Genomic DNA, 22414 nt, shown 5'->3' with positions numbered 1-22414 from the left:
TTGTAATTTGTTTTGATTAAAATTCTTCACAACCATAATTGATTTACAGATGTGATGTGTGACACCCGCTTAATAAAAACTTAAAAATATCTCTTATTGCGCATCTTATCTTTAACGTTAGATCTATCTCAATATTTTTTAAACATTTTCTAAGAATTTTAGATAAAAACGAAAAAATATTTTATTTCAATATAAAAGTAATTAATTTTTCTGTAAAAACCCTTTTTATAAATGACTGCAATTGGATCATTCATTTGCACATATGGACAACCAAAATAATAAAGCAATTTTTTCGTTCTGACTGTAGTATCACATAAATGCTAATGTATGTAAATGTTATTCTGATATTTAATTATAATTATAATTCGCTGTTAAAAACGCTTCTATCTTGTTATATCTGTTTGTTTTTGGAGTTTGCGGTATAAACGTTTAAGCCTATAAAAGAATGTTCTATTTTATGGCAAATAACATTTTTTGGCACTTGAAGAACTCCTGAAAATTTGTCGCAATATCGATGCTACACTCCGTGCATATTAAGAAGAGATGTCATTTTATTCGTAGGTTAAAATTTTGTTTACTAAGACATTCTGAACATTTGTCAACCAATTTTTTTACCTTTTAATAAAAATTTAGTACACCGCGGTACGCCGTGCTGATCGGATGTAGAGAGGGAGCGACTGAGTCTGTAAAGGAGAACTATAAAAACATTTTGTGCCACCTCACCGGCCGGCATTCCTCATTCAACCGGTTTAGTTAGAGCGTAGCACAGTGTGATCATAGGATTCCCAGTGAATTTGTGTTTTGTAATAAAATTATATAACTGAAAGGTACGTTCTGAAAATTAGTAGATAATTACTGTAATTAACGATGCTAAAATATATTTTTGTTGTGTATGCATTCAAGTGAAACGCATAGAGGAAGTAGGTTGTTTGATAATTTAACTGTGAATACCACAGATGAATAACATTGGATACGCAACAGTGGCGTAGGTTCTACGTGCTAATGGTGTAGCAATTTATTAAATAATTAATTATTTTTATTCGTTCTCAAACAGAAGAATAGTTGTGAAGTGTTTTCTGCACTACAAAATATCAGACACCTAAGCAGATTGACGAAATTTAATGGGGCTAAAGATGGACTATAAAAATATTCTAGTTCTAGCACGTAATTTGGATTATTAAAATATTTCGTTATTTGCTTTTTAAACATGGATAGCCCGGCAATTTTTTAAGTATGCGCCTGTCTAGAACTAAATCCTTTACTTCAAAGGAAAAGTCGATACCTTGTACACAAAAATTTATTAGTTACATAGGTACCTACGTATGATCTGTGGTGCAAAATGATATTCACATACTTTTTACATCTTTTTTTTTCTTTTTTTCAGTTAAATACCGTTTTATAAAGTTTTCTTCTGATCTCAAAATATAAGACAAACTGTATATTTCTGAAAAGCGTAGAACACGCCTTTTTCATTAATCCAAGGCCAACTATGGCTCATACTGAAAAAAATTAACCGTAGTCTGCAAGTTGAAAATATCAGAATTATTAAAAAATTAAATACGCCAATGGATTCAACACAAAGCATCTATAATATACAGTGTCAACATTTAAAAAATAAATCTAAATGTGCCTCTGCATGGGTCGTTCATAATATTTTTAATTTAAATTTTTTTATCTCGACTAAAACGTAACATATCGACTATTTTGACCTGAAAATTACTCTCAAGAAGTAGCCAATATTTCCGAAAACTGCATATTTCTTTAATAATAACTAAAATACCCTAGATGCGCCGCATATGGTTCAGTGCTAAAATGTTCACCCGCAATATTACGTTTGATATAACTATCACTATTGAACTTCATAAGAACAGTTTGAATATTTAATTTAATATTTCCGTGTCTTGAGTTTAAGATGAATATTTATTAGTTCATTGTACAGAGATGGCCAGAAGTACGGAATAAGATTCATATCTTTTGAACGATTTTTTTTAAACGCCGAAACACGTTAACTGATTGTGAATTTTTCCCATCTTTCGGTTATATAATAATTAATTTTTCTTCAACCCCTAACCCCCAGCTACCCCTACTTTTTTTTCAAATGGAAACATAAGGCATGAGGGGGCTCGTTGAAAAGCTTATAGAAAACCGAATCCAGCCATACCAAATAAACAAGTTTAATTTTTTCAATAACAAGTTTTTTTCTTTTAGAAATTGAAACAACTAGATAATTAACAAAAATAAACTCAATGTCGCAAATGCTGAAAATGTCTTCCATTCACTATTTGGCATTCTCCAAGACGATAGTAAAAGCTGTCCACAGCATTCTGAATGACTTCAGCTGGTAAATTATGCATCTCCGCCCTAATCTTGTTCTTTAAATTCTCAATATTATCCGGTCTGTCCTGGTAGACTCTTTCTTTCAAATATCCCCAAAGAAAATAATCCAGGGGTGTTAAGTCGGGGGATCTTGGCGGCCATTCAACTGTACCCCGTCTACCAATCCAGCGATTTGGAAACATTTCATCTAAGTATCTTCGAACATCAATACCAAAATGTGGGGGAGCGCCATCTTGTTGGAACCAAATTCTTTCATTCGGTATATCTGGATCAATTTCATGAGGGAAAATCACAGCTAGAGCAGGTATCAGGTCAAATGTTAGGAAATCCAGGTAGCGTGCGGCAGTAAGATTTTCTTCAAAAAAGAATGGGCCCAAGATTCTGTTGTTGATGATACCTGCCCATACATTAACTTTTTGTGGATGCTGCGTATGCGATTCGCATGTCCAGTGTGGATTTTCCTGGGACCAAAAGCGATAGTTGTGCCTGTTAACCACTCCATTTAAATAAAACGTAGCTTCATCCGAAAAAAGTACGTCTCGTTGAAAACCATTATTGTCGTCACACCGTCTCATCATTTCCTCACAAAATTGTAATCGCCTATCATAATCGTCTTCCAAAAGCTCTTGGACAAGACATACCTTATAGGGGTGGTATTTCTCTTGTTTCAGAAACATTCGAATTGCAGTTCGAGAAGCATCGTGATTGCGGGCCAATGAAACAGTTGAAGTATGAGGATTTTCAACAAGTTCTAATGCAATGTCTAATTTCTTTTCTTCATTCAAAGCACGTGCCCGTCCAGTTTTGGGCAAAGTCTGTACTGTACCGTGTTCCTCAAATTTGTGAAATATTTTACTAACTGTCCCTTGCGAGATTTGGTTTTCGGGATATTTCGCATTAAATAAATCGCGCACTTCAGCCTGACTTCTTATTTTGTCTCCACATCCAAGCAATATCAAGATTTCGATGCGTTGCCTTTCCGACAATACCATTGCAATTCAGTAAATAACTTGATTTTGACACAATAGTAACGTTTCGAACTCCAATTTACAACTAAAGCGAAAAATTAACCAGAAAGCCTGGCAAGTAAGTGGTGCCAAAAAAACGCAACATAAAAAATATATCTTTTTTGCGTTAGCAGTGATAGGTACAGTTTCAAATTCTTTATTTTATTCTGTGCAAATTCATGGAGGATAACACTGAAGATAATTAAATTTTATTTCACTTGTTAAGTAGGTGTTTTATACAACCCTAAAAACCTTGCTATTGAAAAAATAAAACTTGTTTATTTGGTATGGCTGGATTCGGTTTTCTATAAGCTTTTCAACGAGCCCCCTCATGCCTTATGTTTCCATTTAAAAAAAAAGTAGGGGTAGCTGGGGGTTGGGGGTTGGGGGGTTGAAGAAAAATTAATTATTATATAACCGAAAGATGGGAAAAAATCAAAATCAGTTAACGTGTTTCGGCGTTTTAAAAAAAATTGACTCATTCAAAAGATATGAATTTTATTTCGTACTTCTGGCCATCCCTGTATACTATATTATTTATATTCGTATTATATTCCGTTCATTTATATTATATATCTATAATTGGTAATTTTTTATCTAGTCGCATTCTGTTATCTTATCAGGTTGCATCCGCTCAATTTACAGTTTGAGAATTTCGTTGATAAGTATGAAAAATGTAGATAAAATTATGTCCGCAGAATTTCCTTCTTCCTGTAATCACCTCGGTAGAAATCATATATCTATATCAATATATTACATCTTTGCAAAACAAGAAACATTCAAAAATCCCTATGTTTACGAATTAGACACTACCTGAAAAAGAAATATTTTTATTTTTTATTTTTCGTAAATAAAACATTAATAACACAGCCACACACAAAAATCGACTTTCGGGCCCAGAGGTCAGACCATGTTTATTATACGTTTTTTGGGTCGCTGAATCCACATCCGAGGTCCATTTAACCTCATCACCTCGGGATTTTTCATAACCTCAAAAAAAAAAACGATGTTCTGAACAATTAAATAAGACACAAGCTTCCAACACTAAATCCAATTAACCAAATCCCATAAACATTTAACCCAATGATATCCCAACCCAATTTAGCCATGAACCCAAACCTCAATAACCCTATAACCCCATAACCACCAGGGGAATAAATAATCATCCAAATAGGCAATCTGTATTATTGCAAAACATCACATAGCTGAGGACTCCTTGAAAACCCATACTAGTCATTTCACATGTCCGGTCTTTTGATCTAGTCATTCTAATAATATAATTTTTGGGTTATCTATTGTTATCCTTCGGATTTCCATTTTATTTAATCTAGTCAAGAGAGATCCTTAACATTAATCATTTATTTATTTTAGTTTTATTGATTAATTTATAGTACAGTCTATCCTACAAGTTATTATTATTTTTTTTCAAAAGCTCTCATGAGACCTATATGATGTACGAAATACGATCGCGCAACCACCTCGCGTTGTACATCTGCTAATGCTCATGTCGACCGTCCTACCAATTAAAGTTATTAAAAAACTAGATCCACTGCAACACTCGGTTCTTTAGTGAATGGGATCAAAGTACAAAGTAATGAAGTTGTGGTTAGGGAATCGTGGGGTTATGAATTGTAGGTTCATGGGGGTTTTGGAGTTTGAGTGCATAGGTTTTCATGATATCCTCAACTACATTAACGTTTAGCCATAATACAGATTGCCTATGATTTATCAGTTATGGGGTTATAGGGTTATGAAATTACGGGGTTATGAGGTTATAGGGTTATGGGAATTTTTTGTGTTTGAGTACTTGTGTTTTCAACGAGTCCTCAGCTATGTGATGTTTTGCAATAATACAGTTTGCGTATGACTTATTCACTTGGTTGTGGGGTTATGTGGTAATAGGGTTATTGGGGTTTTGGTTCATGGGCTTATTATTATGTTGGAATATCATTGGGTTAAATGTTTATGGGATTTGGTTAATTGGATTTAGCGTTGGAAGCTTGAGTCTTAAAGCTATATGGTTTAATTGTTCAGAATATCGGTGTTTTGAGGTTACGAAAAATCTTCAGATGATGGGGTTAATTGGATCTCGGATTCGGATTCAGAAACCCAAAAAACGTATAATATGCATGGTCTGACCTCTGGGCCCGAAAGTCGATTTTTGTCTGATTGTGTAATGGTCAAATTCTGACAGTGAAGTGGTTATGATGTTTACTGGGTAGGGCAACCTTAATGTTATGTTGTCTTTTGCTCTCAGACGTAATTTGTTATATTATACTTGTGGTATGGGCACATTGTACACATTTTTTCATTGTTCTGTGTAGAACGTGTGTGATAAACTTTTTTGAAAGATAATTCAGTCCACTGGAATTATAGTAGTACCTAGTACGCTCATACCTAAATTATTTGAAAACTGTACCTATCTAAACGTAGATATCACCAAATCAGCAAACAACTGTTAGGTATTTAGACTTATCTTGTTTGTCACTTAAATTGGTAATCCTTTATTTACTGATTCATCTAGATACAAATAATTTAACTACCATGGTTTCGGGTTTATTATATAGTGACAAATAATTCATTCTGATTTTCTTTTTCTTGTTACTCTTTTGTCACGGATTATATATTTTTTTTGCAGTAAAAATGCCTGTCGACTTCTACTATGCTCCAGGAAGTGCTCCTTGCAGAGCCGTCCTTTTGGCTGCTAAGGCAGTTGGAGTAGAATTGAACCTCAAACCGACTGATCTATTTAAAGGAGAACATCTTACACCAGAATTCATTAAAGTAAGTAGACGGTCGGCGAACAAATAAATATTTACGTTTGTTATTTTAACACACAGTATTGGTATTGGAATTTGTATAACATATAATTTAAGTATAAAACCATTCTAGTTACGCTCCAATGACAAACGCGAATGACTTAATAGTGAAACGAGTAAATTGACCCAGTTCAAAATATTTATGACTTGACATAAAATATAACTAATTTGAAATGAGTAATAGATGTGATGATTGCAGTTGCGTACGTAAGAGGGAAAACAGACAAGAAACTATAATACAGTTGTATAATATTCTGCCAAAACGTTTCTTGAGGAAATATAACAACTAATTCCTGAAATTAAGTTCGTGACAAGAACAGATTAATTAATATAGCAAATAAAAATCTTTTTATTAAGCAGAATTCTTATCCAGCGCAGCGTTTGGTTCAAAAAGACGGTTACTCGAAATATGTTGGGAATATCCAGACATATAGACGAATTTTTAAAACATTACTGATTTTAATGTTATCAAGTACAGAGCCTTCATAAATGTTTACAAGCCAGGTGACTGCCGAGCTTATTCAACACAACGTTGCACGACTGGTACCGGTAACGAAAAATTCCTAAATATTGGCATCATCAATATTAATCATTCGTTTACACTTCGGTTTACAATGAACAGTAATAAATCATTTCGGCTACGCTCGAGATATTGCGATCGCTGATTGATTGAATAGAACCTCGTGAAAAATTATACCAATCACAGCCGACGGAACAAAATATTGTGTTTTAATGTAATCTTGATCTTATTATTTTAATTTTACCTTAATTTAATTGTCAATGTGAAGGAAGTAAAATTACCTACTATTCCAAACATTACTGGTGACGTGGCTTGTAATCATTTATGAAGGCTTTGGATATACATTTGCCACATTTTAATATAACTATGTAAGATGATCCAGTGATTTTTATCAAATATAAAATGTAAATAGTCCCAAATAATATGCGAATATTATTAAAAGTGTCACATGTAACAAAATATTTAAAAATAAACTATTAAATTATTTTTGATTGAGAGCAGATTCTAATATTATTTTGGACTGTATCATAAATCAACACTCATTACACACTGATATATTTTATTTTGTGATTATATATATTTTAAATTCTTTTTCCCTAGTCATTGCTAACATGCTTGCGGCGGCAAATAATATCGACAAATATCTATAAAAAAGTGCTAAAGTTTGGAAATTTGTCATTTGTTTTGAATGAAACTAAATCGCCGTTGACAAGATTGGGCAATGAAGAAGTAGAGTTGACCTAATTCCTTCCACATCTATAAAAATCTAGGAGTATAATATGTTGATACTAATCTTAGGTATGAAGTGCATGTGTTACATTTGTTGCAAAAGTGTTGCTATTTTTTAAGTTAAAAATGCTTTACATGACATGCACAAAGATTGCCTTTCAATTGAAATTAAACTGAAATTTACTGATACATTAATTCTCTCGTCCTTAGCTTACTGCGACAGTTTGTATTGACCAGCACTTACAATGAAGGATAAAAGTAATCTACGGAAATTAAAAAATTCTTGTCTAAAATTTTACTATACCTAATACTCGAAAGTTGGATCATGCGACGCCACCTTTTGTTTTATCTAAGTGGGTAAAATTGGAGGAGATATTTATTGTCCATTTGGTAACATTAATTTATAAGATTACCACTCGGGGGCAACCTTACTACTTGTGTGAAAAACTAACTCGTGGTAGAAATGCCAAAAATGCAATTTTTTGAATTTTGCTAATCATTTGGGTGCGTCTTTGACAAAACAAGTATAAATCGTCTGAAAAACTGTTCTCATGTTACATTTGTTGCCTATTCACCTTAATTTTTTCGATAATACAGGAATATATGGAATTTTTATTGTGGGTGTAATTTCCTTTTGTTGTCTGACAATTTTTTTTATTTTTAATGTTCTTGACAACTTTTTCAACAAAATTTTAAGAGTATTGATGGTTTATTAGCACATTTTTTGTGAACTTTACATTAATAAAAATTTTATTTTTCGAGAAATAAATTTGGCTCTATCGTACAAACATTTAATTACAGTTTTTTTATATCAATATGATAATTCTAATAAAAATTAGATATCTGTTAAGGTGAGTTGGCCTTCTATAAACACTTGCTTCTAAAGAATTGCCCTCGGAATTGCCACTTTTGTTAAAATATCTAGAAAGGGTAATGTAATATTGTTTGCTGTTTCTATAGTCAATTCAATTCAATAATTCCTTGTTATTAATATTATCTAGAAAAATATTTAATTTCTCAATAGTTAGTTCCATAAATTATTATTATCAAATATTGGATATTCTGTTTCATACATTAAAAATGGAAAACTTTATTTAAATAATTTTAATACTAGTCATTTAAAGATGAGTTTTGATGTAGTTGGTCTGTTTACTAATGTACTGGTAGATAAAAAACTTGAAATAATAGCAGTGTGACAGATAAACTAGGATGTACAATGGAATTCCCAAGTTTATGTATACAAACTGTATGTTTTCAATGTTAATGTTAATAACAAGATTTCGGAATGACAATGGGGTCTTCATTATCACCATTACAAACAAAAATATATCATTTAGTAGAAACATGTAGACAATAATTTTGCAATTTGGTCTTTTACCATTAAGAAATATAAGTACGTTGATGAAATTTGATGAAATTTCATGTTCAACGATCTCATGATTACATTTAAACATTAATTCGATATATCGAATTAGTATTTTTTTCCTTCATTTGACATATCACCGAAATAACTTTTTTAACTTAAAACAGTGAAATATCGTTCTGTAATAAGTAGGGTATTTTATGTCTAGGAACAGAAATTACCTTTATAAACAAATCCAATAATTTTCCAGTTTTTCGTTATACTTCATGAACTTGTTGAAACTTTCAGGTTTGATTTCAAGAATAGTCTAAGCAAAGATGCGCCTTTCTTGTAATTTGTGGCACTCTGCATCTTAAACAGTTTCAACCCTTTTCAAGAGAAAAATCTGTGTACTTCACTGGATGGTTACCTACTTAATGATTTAGTTGGCATTATGATCACATCTTTAGTAAAAAATAAATCACATCATTATGATTTCGGTATACTGTATTTATTTTACTTCTGAATAATATTGTTACGTATAAACGTGTACTAAATGATTAAATGTTTATAATATTTTAAATAATGTATGTCCAAAAAAAGTAAATAAGACATGTATCACTGACTGATTTGAGTTTTTGTAAGCCACAACAATTGTACAATGATACAATTTTGTAAAACTAATATGATTTGTAGGTATTTGCAAGTCTATCTTTTGGTTTCTGTAAAAATAGCAAAAATATTTTTGCCATTTTTACAGAGATCAAAAGAATTTCTTTTTTCCAGATCAATCCTCAACATACAGTACCTACAATCGATGACAATGGTTTTGCCCTTTGGGAAAGCAGAGCTATCATGCAGTATTTACAGAATCAATATGGAAAGAACGACAGTCTCTATCCCACAGATCCCAAGAAACGCGCCATTGTCGATCAGCGATTGTACTTTGACTTGGGAACTCTATATGCCAGATTTGGCGATTATTTTGTAAGTAACAATGCTTTATCACCTAACAGGCTCGTAGAAATCGTCCTAGAAACTACTTAACTACCCAAACACCTTAGTTCTTAATTTAGCAACAAGGTTACGTTGAAGTTTTTAGAAATGAAGATATTTACGATTAAAAAATTCTAATAATTTTATTTATTCCTCTTTTTTCATATCACATTTTGTCATACAATATGGAGGAAAAATATCAAATAAATTAATTATTTCCGAAACGATTAGGTCTCATGGCACATTCTTCCCTTTCCATTGTTTATCGTGATGTCGTCATTGATAATTTTTGGGCAACAAAAATTGTGATTTGCAGAAATATGTGAATTGCTTCATTTGTTTTTTTTTTTTGGATTTGTCACAACGTTATGTTCTTTATTTTTTAAATAATTTGCAGAAACAAACTTGTCTTGCGTTGTTCCATATTTTCAGTAGTTATTTCAGTTTAACTAAGGATAGTAAATAACAAAAATTAAGTCCTTTTAAAACGCAAAATCGACGTCCCGAATGTTAGAAAACTTTATTATTTCAGAAGTAATAAATTTATTCCATGCTTTTCTTACAGGCCATATAAATTTAACTTACGGATATTACGGAAAAAAACATGAAACAGGGTTTATTTTGTTTGTTTTTATAATTAATGTAATTTCTTTTAATTTTCTTTCTCAAATAAGTACCTACTTGTCGTCGAAGCCAATAAAACATTAATTATTAGTATTATAAGCAACATGCAACGTTTCTCTTGTAATTTCCTTGGCCTGAATTAGATGTATTTTTTATGTTTTTATAAATCATTCAATCGATAACTTCTTTCAAAGGTCATACATCCGTTTTTATTCATGAAATAAATTGTTTGACCCAATAAATTTAAAGCTATTTCACTCTATATCTGTTTTGATATTTTATTTTTTTAAGTTCAATGTTATTTGCAGGATCATTTTAATTTATTTGCCTATAAAAATACCACAACTCATTTTAAGGCTACATATCTATAAACAGTAAAATGTTGCATAAATAAATAACCTATTATTATTTGTTTAGATTATAAGGATAGTCTATTATTTATCTTATTTTAATAACAGTTTTGATCTGACCTTATTTACATTTGTTTTTTAATTTTTAGTATCCTGTTGCTTTTGGTGGAGCTAGCTTTGATCCTGAAAAACTTGAAAAACTGAATGAAGCATTCAAGTTCTTAGACGGCTTCCTAGCCAACTCAGAATATGCTGCTGGTGATACACTTACTCTTGCAGATCTGTCATTAGTAGCGAGTGTGTCGACTTGTGAAGTTACCGGTTTTGATTTGTCCCCTTACAAAAATGTAAATAGATGGTATGGCAAGGTGAAGGAAACGGCACCTGGATATGAGGAAGCTAATGGCAAAAATGTACTGATTTTCAAACAACTGGTTGAACAGTTACTCAAGAAATAATTTCTCACAATTTTATAATTTACTGTTTTTTAGCGCTTTGTTATTTTGTATGAATATATTGCGACCATTATATATTTTTAATTACGAGTTCACAGAACTTACTATTTTTGAATAAAAATTTACAAATTTGCTTTATCAAATATTTCGAACATGCCCTACTAAAAATATATTTATGAACCACGGGCGCATTTAAAATAAATGTTCTTTTACAGGTTATGAAAGTATTAACTTAGGAAATCTGTTATTTCACCTGCTTCCTACAGCTATTTAATTTGCTCTTAAGTTAAATAACACCTAAACTATAATTTTAAATTTCATACATGAATAAAAAATTTCGTTTATATGGCAGGTGTATTTATGTTGTGAATAAGTGTTTGAACTGACATCATCCCTACCGTAAGCAGATATGTACAAGTATAATGCTAGCGAGTTGCGTCATATTGTTCAAATTTTAAATTCTTTGCACGATGACTCCAGAGGTTTTATATAAATAGACAGACACATTTTAGGAGCCTAATAACTTAATAATCTTGTATTATCTAACTAGTTTACAATGCTGCCACTTGATCAGTGTTGAATTTAAAACTGCACCAGTAATTTTTAAAAGCAACAGACCTCCTGATATCAGATTATATCCTGGAAATCTTTGATAAAACCACTTGGCCTCCTTTGCAATGTAAAAACCTGTACGATTGCCTCGTTTTTAGGTAAAACGTAGAAAATGTAGAGAACATAGGTACTTCGGAAACAAATAAATATTTCACGTGCTGGTTCTTTGAAACATTTTAAAAATAAAAGTTCTAGATAACACAACATATTAATATCCAAGTCTGCAATGGATATCAAGATAATCGATATATGATATCCATAAAATATCATTGGGCTATATCATAGGCGGGATTGAGGGGGGGGCAAGGGGGGCAATTGAAAAATTAAAATCAGAGTTAAAGTTCAAGGGAGTGCGATCTCCGTTTTTTTTTTCATTTGCTCCAAGTATGTCATGTGTCACAAAGGTAGATATTTCTTGATTACGTCGATTTCTTCGAATACAATTTGTTTTCTAGATATAATATCCTGGGACCTTTTTTTTAGGCATCAATTATACAAACGGGACATATCTCCGGATCTGTCATGAATAGATATAGATCTGGTAACCAGTGGCGTCTCGTGAAGGTGGTGTAATTTTCTGATACAGCTGTTCTTTAATATATTCAGAATCTAATGATATTATTATAATGTCCTGTATAAGACACTTTATAAATATCTTTGGATTACATTTTTGGTAAAAGTCTATAAAACAGAAAAAGTTAAGATCATTGGTTAATATATTAAAGGAAATGAAAACATGCAGAAGTAATTGCAAAAATTGAAAATTACATATTTATTTGGTACCTACAGGAAAACCAGGCCCTTAAAATAAAATTTATAATTGTGTTACCATTTGGTCAATTACAAAAGCAGTTCTTGATGACACTTTTTATCTGATATAGAAACTCCATGTGTATTTTAGTGGTAGTGACATAACATACACTAGAATGGCAGTTGTTGTTTCTTAAGCAGTGTGGGAGTAGCTATGAAATAACGATTTGGCGTTACTAAAATGAAAAAATATATATTTCGATCCACTCTTGCTTTTATGTGGTATGGGAATTTTAGATCTTCAAAATTCTTGCTCCACATTTATATTTATTCAAAAAATATTGTCTAAGTTGTATCAAATCTCCCCAATTATATATTGCCCATCAAAAGATACCTAAAATTTAATAGCTAATCGTGAGGAGGCAAGCATTATCTACATAGGATATATACATAAATTCCCTGGTGAGGTTGAAAAAAGTTATGGTATTAGGGTATATATCGCATTATTCATATCCACTATGAATAAAGACAACAAGTGTAAAAGGGCAAAGTAAGAGTGTTACGAGTTGTTATGGAAATTAAGTACGGAAGAAACGAAAAGGATTCTTGCAAGTTCTAGTGAATAACTGTCAGGAAAGCTTAAATATTCTACAAAACCTACTATAAAAGGTGTCACAACAAAATTTTAAATCATATCTCTCTAATGTGAATACCTTTGTAGGTAGGACTTGGATTGAGAAGTTGAAATATTTTAATGTGTCCTGCGAATGCTTTAAAGGGGCCACCAGCACGAATTTCTTTGGCTCTATGCTGAAAAATAGGATAACTTTTTGGATTGGATTGTCACGGGTGACGAAACCTGAGTCCTCCACTTCACACCTGAGACCAAGCAGCATTCACGTGAGGGGCATTCCTCTTTACCCAAGTCGTGAAAATTTAAACAGACACAGTCTGCCGGCAAAGTTATGGTAAATGCATATGTTTAAGGATCAGAAGGTTGGCCGACTTCATGACTGCTGGTAGGTATTGTGAGACACTTAAAAAAAGACGATTCGGAACCGATGAGGAGGAATATTGAGTAAGTGCATATGCGTTCTTCTCGACAATGCTCACTCTCATGTTGCCCGTACGAGCGTCGCTTTCCTCCAATTGTTTTAAATAGGACATCATCACCAACCCACCCTGTACTACTACTTATTTCCTAAGTTGAAAGAACATTCGACCGGAAGGCGCTTCAGACAATGGCGAGGTGAAGGAATCGGTCCAACCCTTCCTTAGTGACATGACGGCGAGATGGTATGACATGTGTATACAAAAACTTCCCCAGCATCTAAAAAATTAAATCGACCGAAATGTCCATTATGTTGGAAAGTAGAGGAATATCCAGGCTTTAAGATGATTTAAAATAAACTTTTTTTTCTAAAACACTAGTGGAGCTTAGTTTTGAGGTTACCCTCCTAGATAACACTATAAACTTCTGAAAAAGTTATACCAAGGACATTTTGGGATGTAGAGAAAGGCGACACGTTGATATCCTAATGACCATTTAAGGATAACAACAGGCGTCTGTGGGATGTAATTCGTTGGTCCCATGAATATGTTGCTACTGACAAAGTTACCCTTGCCGATCTGTCTTTGGCAGTATCAGTATCGACGTAAAGCTACAAATTGACCTGTCAGATGGTATGCTAAAATAAAGGAAGTAGCTCCAGAGTGCGAGGAAATAAGTAGCTATCTACAATACATTACAGTCCAAACAGCTGATTGACTTTCTTAAGATATAAATTACAAAGCTTTAATGTTCATTATACTTTTTAATTTCTTATTAATTTGAAATAATAATGTATTTGTTTTTGAATGAAACGTTGTTATGACTTATGACTGATGGTGTAAACTATGCTGTAACATATATCTACCCCATTATTGCATCGTATTTCCACAACTATTGTTTAAAACGTATCACGATTATAGTTTAATACACAACATTGTTGTTGTGTTATAAAAATTTTTTCGTAATTTTTTCCTTGCTCTGTAATTAGTTTTATCTCATTGAATGCTTCTTATTCAGTTTCACGAGCAACAAAGTCAATGACATTGTAAAATTGTAAAATTGAGAAATAGTGTGTAGTAACAAAACGCCCTTGTTATAAATGGTAATTATTAAACAACTCATTATAAACAGTATTCGTTCAAAATAATTAGAGAAAAATAAATGAATAAAAAAAGATTAAAACCGTACAGGTGGTATTGTCTTTTTAAGAGTCTCCAGTCGCCAACTTTCTGTTGTCCAATGAACTTGTATTTTCTATACCTGAAAGATTTGTAATTAAATATGCCTATTGATTTTTATTATATTATTGGAAGCCCTCCCTGTACAGCAGTTCTTTTAACTGCCAAAGCTGTTGGAATAAATTTGAATCTAAAACTTAAAGAAGAAAATAAGGAACATTTACTTAAAGTAAGTAATTATAATTATATACCTCTTTTAATAAGTCTTAAATAAATTTCATAAGAATTAACCTATGTGCATGAAGGAGATAAGTAACGATATGTAACAAGTAAGTATTTAATATGTAAAAGAATATCATTTTATGGTAGTATTTATTGTTATCATATCATTTTGCTAAATAAGTATACCTATTTAAATAGGAGTTACAGTGAAACATTGGAAGAAGTGACATTATTATTGGATACATATTATTTACGCGAAATAAGTAAACACAGTAATAATTAAAACAAACAAATGGACAGAACAAAAATACCAAGTGCAAGAAATCAATACATATATTATGTAAGAATAGGATAAGTGTAATAACACTGAAATTTATTCCATTATTGTACGAGTCTATGGAATAAGATAAGTAATTTTTTTATAATTCAATTTCAATTTACATTTTTCTATAGCAAATTCTAAAGTGTATACAACTCAAATCAACAGATCAAGTAGCATTTTAACTGAAAGGGAAGATAAAGCAGGTAATAGTATAGTTTTTATTGTTACTTATTCATACTTTTATTTAATTTCCATTTTCATTTGAATTAATATGAACTTTAGTCATACAATTAATATTTTCACATTTCGACTTGACACATGTTTTTAATGTTCTTCATTTAAAACTTGCTGTTTATAGAATAAATAGAATATTAAACACAACGAAATGAAATTTATTCACTCATCGAGGAAATATTTTATCGTCTATTTAATAAATAAATGTTTCATCTGTTATTGTTGAAACACAAAGTATTTTTTAAGTGCTAAAATTTTAAGTTACTTCATACCGTAGACATCACTTCAATATAAAATTATATATCAACAATTTCCAAGCTTATTGTCACGTCATCGATTTAAACTGGGCTCAATTTCACAGTGTCTTCTGAAAAAGTGAGCTATACCTATGGCTCTCAAAACGTAAAAAAGTCTAAACCACTGACGCGGCAACCAGCTTTGAAATTGGTTTGATAACTGCCTCGGAAGTCAGCAAACTAAGAATAAATATTAATTAAAAGTAAAGTAAAAGAACAGAGTAACATATAAAACATTTCTGAAGAAAAAAGAGCAGAATCACCAAACGAATTTTGTTCCAGATCAATCCTCAAAATACAGTACCTACTATAGATGATACTGGTTTTGTTCTTTGGGAGAGTAGAGCAATCATGCAATATTTGCAGAATCAGTATGGAACGGATGCAAGTCTATATCCTACAGATCCTAAGGAACGTGCTATTGTAGATTTTATGATGTATTTTGATATTAGTACTTTATACGATAGACTGTATTATTATCTTGTAAGTTTCTTCACCCCAATTAAGAACTAATAACCTTACTGACACAAGCATTTAACATAATACATATCTTCTAAAGAGAAACATAAAATTCAAATAAACGAAATAACAACTAGCAATGTTTTTCAGCTTCATGTTGCCTTTGGATTTGGTTACGATCCAGAAAAGTTTGTAAAACTGAACGAGGCTTTCAAATTGTTCGATACTATGTTATCCAATTCTGAACATGCTGCTGGTAACAAACTCACTCTTGCTGATTTGACACTGGTAGCCACTGTTTCAACTAGTGATTTTTTGGGTTATGACTTAACTCCCTACAAAAATATTGTTAGATGGTATACCAAAGTGAAAGAAGTAGCTCCTGGATATGAACAAATCACTAACAAATCGCGATTAGCTATCAAACAGCAAATTGATAAAATAAATGAAAAATAGATTCAAAGTTACTTGTAGAAGTTTCAATAAAATTGTTAACAAATAAAAATAGTAATGATTAATATGATTCACCTCACAGCTTGATGGTTCATAAATTTTATGCTGAGTGATTTTTAAAAAAACACCGAGATAGATCGATTTTGTTCTCGGGAGGGGTATTTTTTAAGATGATTCAGTTGTTTACAGGGTGACTTAGAAAAGCTGGACGGCCAATAAATTTGTTAATGTAATTTTTCATAAAAGAAATTGTAGGTACTTGGAAACGAAACAAGTGCAAATAATTAACGAAAAAAAAGAAAACGAAAAAAGTTTGCAAGTTTAGCAATAAAAATTAGGGTTCTTTTCATGATTCCATGATCCATTCCATGATGATGGGTTCCATAATCTCTTGAGTGGTCCCCGCGTTCCCCTAACTTGACTTTTCCTCTTTGGGGTTATTTCAAATCTACGGTATAGTTCAATCGACTTAACAATTTAACAGACTTACACCTGAGAATTCGAGCTGAAATGGAAATAATCAGACCAGAAATTATTGAGCGTAGAGAGCAAAGTGTTTACACTCGCGCCGGCCAGTGCCAGGGTCAAAATAAGTTGATTTTCCACAATCTGTCAGAAAGAAACAAAATCTGGAAAGAATTTCAATATTTTTTCAAAAACTTAAAAATAAGATTTAGCTGAAATGATTATTAATAATGTATCTTTTGACGTAAAAATTAAATAATACATTTTATGTTTTTTCCGGAAAGTTTTAAATACTACTAAATATATTTTTATTTTATTGTTAATTTTGAGATGTTGTCTGTCACCATTTTTAATTTTAATAAAATAACTTATGTTGATATTATACAGGGTGTATCTTAAGTGATGACTTTAATTTCAAGGGGTGATTCCTTGTCATATTTTAAGCAAAAAAGTGCATATGAACATCGGTCCGCAAGTGCTTCGTTACCGAGATACAGGGTGTCAAAGTTGGGAAAATAAATCGCATTTTCTTAAATATCTTTCGACTGATTCGAAATAATTTAATGAAATTTCATACACGGGGGTTTTTTGGAATGACAAATTCAAAGCTGTGGTCAATTTAGGTGTATTTTTTTGAGGGCGCCAATAATGAAGTAGCTAGGAGCAACCGTTTCCATGAAAAACGCATTTAAACTTACTTGAGCTGGAAATATCATAAAAATTGAATTAAATCAAATGCTCAAAATGAGAACCGCCACTGTCAATACAAGCATGTAATCTTCTGCTCATCGACTGTCGCACACGTTCCAAAATTCCTGGAGTGTTGCGTATGACATTACAAGAATTTACAATTCTGTTTCTTAAATCATTTTCATCTACAACTGGCGTTGCATAAACAAGCGACTTCAGATGTCCCCAAAAGAAATAGTCCAGAGGATTTAGGTCTGGAGATCGTGCTGGCCACGGCTGAGGTCCTCCCCGACCTATCCATCGCTGAGCAAAAGTGTCATTAAGATGTTGGCGAGCAGCAAGACTGAAATGAGCAGGTGCCCCGTCGTGCATAAACCACATGTCATTTCTGGTTGCTAGTAGTACATCTTCTAACAGACCAGGCAATGTTTCAGCTAGAAACTGTCTGTAAGTCTCACCATTCAGTCGAGGAGGAAGAAAATGCGGTCCGATGACATGATCACCAATAACTCCGGCCCACACATTCACCGAAAACTGCTGCTGAAATCCACGTTCTCCAATAACATGGGGATTTTCATAGTTCCAAAAATGATTATTGTGGAAGTTTATGATGGCATCCCGTGAAAAAGTTGCCTCATCTGTGAACAGAATTTTAGACGTAAAGTTGGGATTCTGCGCAGTTTTTTGGAGAAACCATCGACAATAATCTAACCGTGCAGGAAAATCTCTTGGCAACAGTGGTTGCACGCGTTGAATGTGGTACGGATAAAGTAAATTTGTGTGCAAAACCCTCCAAACACTTTGATGACTTATGTTAAACTGTTCAGATAATCTTCGCGTACTACTTGACGGATTAGCTTCCACTTCTTGTAGGATTGCTTCTTCTAGTTGTGGTGTCATTATTGTTCTCGGTCTACCAATACGTTCAGCGTGAGCATTTAAAGATCCAGTTTCGCACAGTCTAGCATGGAGCCTTATGAAAGTTCTTTCTGATGGAAGTGGTCTATTGGGAAATCGTTCCTGGTAAATTCGACGGGCTTGTGCAGCATTTCCATCTGCTAGCCCATAAATGAAATGTATTTGAGCTTGTTCAACGTTATTCATAGTTAACTGCACACTAAAAGATAGTCAACTGACAGTATCTTGTCACTTTTAATGCCAAATATCATCGGAATTTTGTTATCACAGGAATTTTTGTATTCAACAAAAAAACATTTCTTTAAAATCTTTTTTAAGCAGATAAGGTAGGAGAATCGATTATTCTAGTCCAAAATGGCATACAGGGTAGCAGAAAAAAGTTGCGATGGATTAAAGAGGCCGAAATCGTTGCCGGTGGCGCCCTCAAAAAAATACACCTAAATTGACCACAGCTTTGAATTTGTCATTCCAAAAAACCCCCGTGTATGAAATTTCATTAAATTATTTCGAATCAGTCGAAAGATATTTAAGAAAATGCGATTTATTTTCCCAACTTTGACACCCTGTATCTCGGTAACGAAGCACTTGCGAACCGATGTTCATATGCACTTTTTTGCTTAAAATATGACAAGGAATCACCCCTTGAAATTAAAGTCATCACTTAAGATACTCCCTGTATAGATAGTAAAAATCATCGAACAAATTAAAGAATACGTTTTATTCTTTAGGAATATGGATGTATACCTATCAAACCGGATGTCACTGTAATTTAAGCGTTCTTTCCAAATACATAATAATATAAACAGTATTCTGTCAAAAAAAAATATGTGTTTGCCTTGTATCTACAAAATTTTAAATTCTTAAGGAGATTTCCTCCAACTTTGGGTCTATATCATTTTTTAAGTCCGAAATTAAAAAGGATAAGAGGAATAGAAGCTGTATTTTCAGATTCTTAGTTTTTATAAATTTTAGGAAAATAAATACATTTTTATTCAAACCTGATTTAATTATCATCAAAATTTGATGAATTTAACAATAGAAACGAAAAATGTTGAGGGATGTTAAAAATGAATATTTTTTAATGAAAATTAATTAAAATTAAATTAATTATATATTTTATTCAACTTTGTGCTCTTGATAATAATCAGCAGTTTTCTAACCATTCCATTACAAATTTTTGAATTCCACTAAGAATTATTTCCCTGTTGCTATGAAATATATAAGTTTTTTGTATCGAAAATAGATTGATGGTGGAGAGTAAAATACTTTATCCATGTTGTAAAATAAGAACACAAATCATTAAGTCACCCGCAAAGAAATAGTATGCATTTGCTTAAGGGCGCAGCTATTTTCTTCATTTTTGTAAATGCAATGACTTCGGTTGCAATGTCAAGACATCTGTAATGCTATTTAAATATGCCAAGCAACATCGGATATTGGATAGATGTGGATGATTGCTGCATTTCCAGCTTTATTCTGTATTCCATATAAGTTCAATTCCGAACGATGCGCAGTCTGAAATACACGTTCGAATTTTCTATGAACGGTACAGAATTTTGCAGATGTTTGTTTTGGTTTTATTCGAACCTGATTCGGAACCATTCTGAACCATCTGTAGTAGTTCTTCCGCCCAGGCATAAATTATTATTGAGAACTGTATTTGGCGTATGCGTAATTATTATTTCTGATGATCGCCTTGATTATTTCTTGCTAATTTTCTAATTTTTCGTATTATGTTTCTCCAAGTGTTTGTCTTTTACGAAATAGAGAACCCTAATTAAGCTTCCATGTGCAAGCAATATTGAGATATCTTGTAGTCTGTGTTCAGCTGCATTCAATGGCGCAAGATACGATTCAAGTATTAAATAATCGTAGACAATATGGGTTATTGTGTAAATAAACCTTACAACTTTGGGATTCTTCTGCCACTTTCCTTTGTATGTGGTTCGTTTATTGTCTGAAACAATATACAATAACTAAATAGTTATTTATATGTTATCAAGCTTGTATGTAGTATAGTTATTATGTCCTTTTCTGGATCTTTTGTCGGGACATGATTTACGATTGGTTTTATGTACACTGGTAATGCCTTTTCAATTTAAAGTGTACAGTAAATTATCAAACGGTACATTTTATGGGCTTTCTCAGTACAACTAGCAACGTATGGCACAATAGGTACCTTTTATTAAGAGGTATATTAATAAAAGGCTTTACGTCGCTCTATGGGGACACAATAACTCAAGATTTTTAAATAGGCGGATTATATATGGTGTTCTAATATTCCGTCTACATGGATCTATTAAAGATTTTTGAGATTAAATAAAGTGATTTAAGGCTGGCTTTTTATAGACAAGAAATCGCATCTTTAGTAAGACAATGATAGAACTAGAAAAGTCTTCTAGACTAAAATGTTGAAATACATACAAGGATTCCTTTAATTTTTCGCAGTGAAAGATCATGGAATGTACCTTTTCTGTTTTGTCGAGATTTTGTGGGGTATGATTAATATGTTTATAGTACCGTACGCGATTTTCTGTATATTCAACAGGCATGTGAAGTTTAGGAAATAAACATAAATAAACATGTTTTTATGCCTTATTCTGAATGAAAAAACTGCTATAAATTTATTGAAAAACGTAAACTTCATACCTTCATAAGAATTAGAGCAGAGGTCCCCGAACATTTTTGTCTCGTAGACCATGTGCCAATTTGTTTTGTTTTGGGTAGACTTCGACCCTTCTAATATTGAATTGTTACAATTCATCAACAAATGTGTCTTGTATCGTTGGTACGGTGCAAGGTTCTGAGTGTTGTTGCTACAAAGCTGCACAGTTTTATGAGATATACTTAATTAATATGTACTTAATTGAGTGTAGTAAATAAAATTGTTTACTATGAAATTTACAATAATTCTTAAACAGTTTGATATATAAGAAAATAATTTAAATTTAACAATAATTGTATAATTAAAACAAAATATGCAATAACAATTAAGTTATTGGTTTGACCCGTGGACGGAGAATGATCGAATTTTCCCACGATTAAAACATGGATTCATAAAGTTCTCCAAATCTAGCTCCAAATCTCTGTCGTTTTTCATAAACATTTATGTTTTAAAAATGTTTGCTTCATATGTAATGTATATGTCTATTATAAGAAAGTATAATGTAAGTACATACGTAGAGTTGTTTCAAAATCTCATGGGCATTGACCTTGATATGCGCAGAAACATAATTCCGACCGTCGCGTCGCCTAATTTATTCTACGTCCTAAAAACATTACATCCATTATTCACAGTCTATCGTCTATCTCGAGCTCTCGTAGCGTAAACAAGCCTTTGCACCGATTACAAATATCGTAATAAAATGCTCTATTCTTTATTATTTTAATTTAAGCAATAAAAATATATATAACGAACGTTCGCCAGTTGACTTTATTGATGCCCGAGCGCCTTAGTTCATTTCTGATTGTAATGAGGCACGTGGTATAATTCTGAGTCAATGTTTTCACAACGTACTTATTAGAAGAATTATGCGGATACGCCACGCCTTTCGCGCATTTCGCGGCTCATGAGATATTAAAACA

The 22414-nt window shown here is 32.2% G+C and overlaps 2 protein-coding genes across 2 annotated transcripts; both read left to right on the top strand.

The window, feature by feature from the left end:
- The first annotated feature begins 655 nt into the window (after positions 1–655).
- Positions 656–11270, top strand: LOC108903162 (glutathione S-transferase 1-1). The gene is made up of 4 exons (XM_023455486.1): positions 656–827; positions 5983–6128; positions 9541–9741; positions 10874–11270. The coding sequence occupies exons 2-4, from the start codon at positions 5988–5990 to the stop codon at positions 11180–11182; spliced, it is 651 nt and encodes a 216-aa protein (XP_023311254.1). The 5' UTR covers positions 656–827; positions 5983–5987; the 3' UTR covers positions 11183–11270.
- Positions 11271–14823: 3553 nt separating this feature from the next.
- On the top strand, positions 14824–16759 carry LOC108918021 (glutathione S-transferase 1-1-like). The gene is made up of 3 exons (XM_018724858.1): positions 14824–14999; positions 16127–16327; positions 16454–16759. Exons 1-3 carry the CDS (start codon positions 14874–14876, stop codon positions 16757–16759), a joined length of 633 nt encoding a protein of 210 aa, XP_018580374.1. The 5' UTR covers positions 14824–14873.
- Positions 16760–22414: the final 5655 nt, after the last annotated feature.

This window comes from Anoplophora glabripennis, unplaced genomic scaffold (genome assembly GCF_000390285.2).
Source record: "Anoplophora glabripennis isolate ALB-LARVAE unplaced genomic scaffold, Agla_2.0 scaffold67, whole genome shotgun sequence".
Taxonomy (NCBI): domain Eukaryota; kingdom Metazoa; phylum Arthropoda; class Insecta; order Coleoptera; family Cerambycidae; genus Anoplophora; species Anoplophora glabripennis.
This window is presented reverse-complemented; position numbering and strand designations above follow the sequence as displayed.

Coding starts and splice junctions, on each gene's coding strand:
- LOC108903162 (XM_023455486.1), top strand. CDS start 5,988: ATGCCTGTCGACTTCTACTATGCTCCAGGAAGTGCTCCTTGCAGAGCC. Junction 6,129..9,540: donor TTACACCAGAATTCATTAAA/GTAAGTAGACGG, acceptor TCTTTTTTCCAG/ATCAATCCTCAACATACAGT. Junction 9,742..10,873: donor CCAGATTTGGCGATTATTTT/GTAAGTAACAAT, acceptor TTTAATTTTTAG/TATCCTGTTGCTTTTGGTGG.
- LOC108918021 (XM_018724858.1), top strand. CDS start 14,874: ATGCCTATTGATTTTTATTATATTATTGGAAGCCCTCCCTGTACAGCA. Junction 15,000..16,126: donor ATAAGGAACATTTACTTAAA/GTAAGTAATTAT, acceptor ATTTTGTTCCAG/ATCAATCCTCAAAATACAGT. Junction 16,328..16,453: donor ATAGACTGTATTATTATCTT/GTAAGTTTCTTC, acceptor AATGTTTTTCAG/CTTCATGTTGCCTTTGGATT.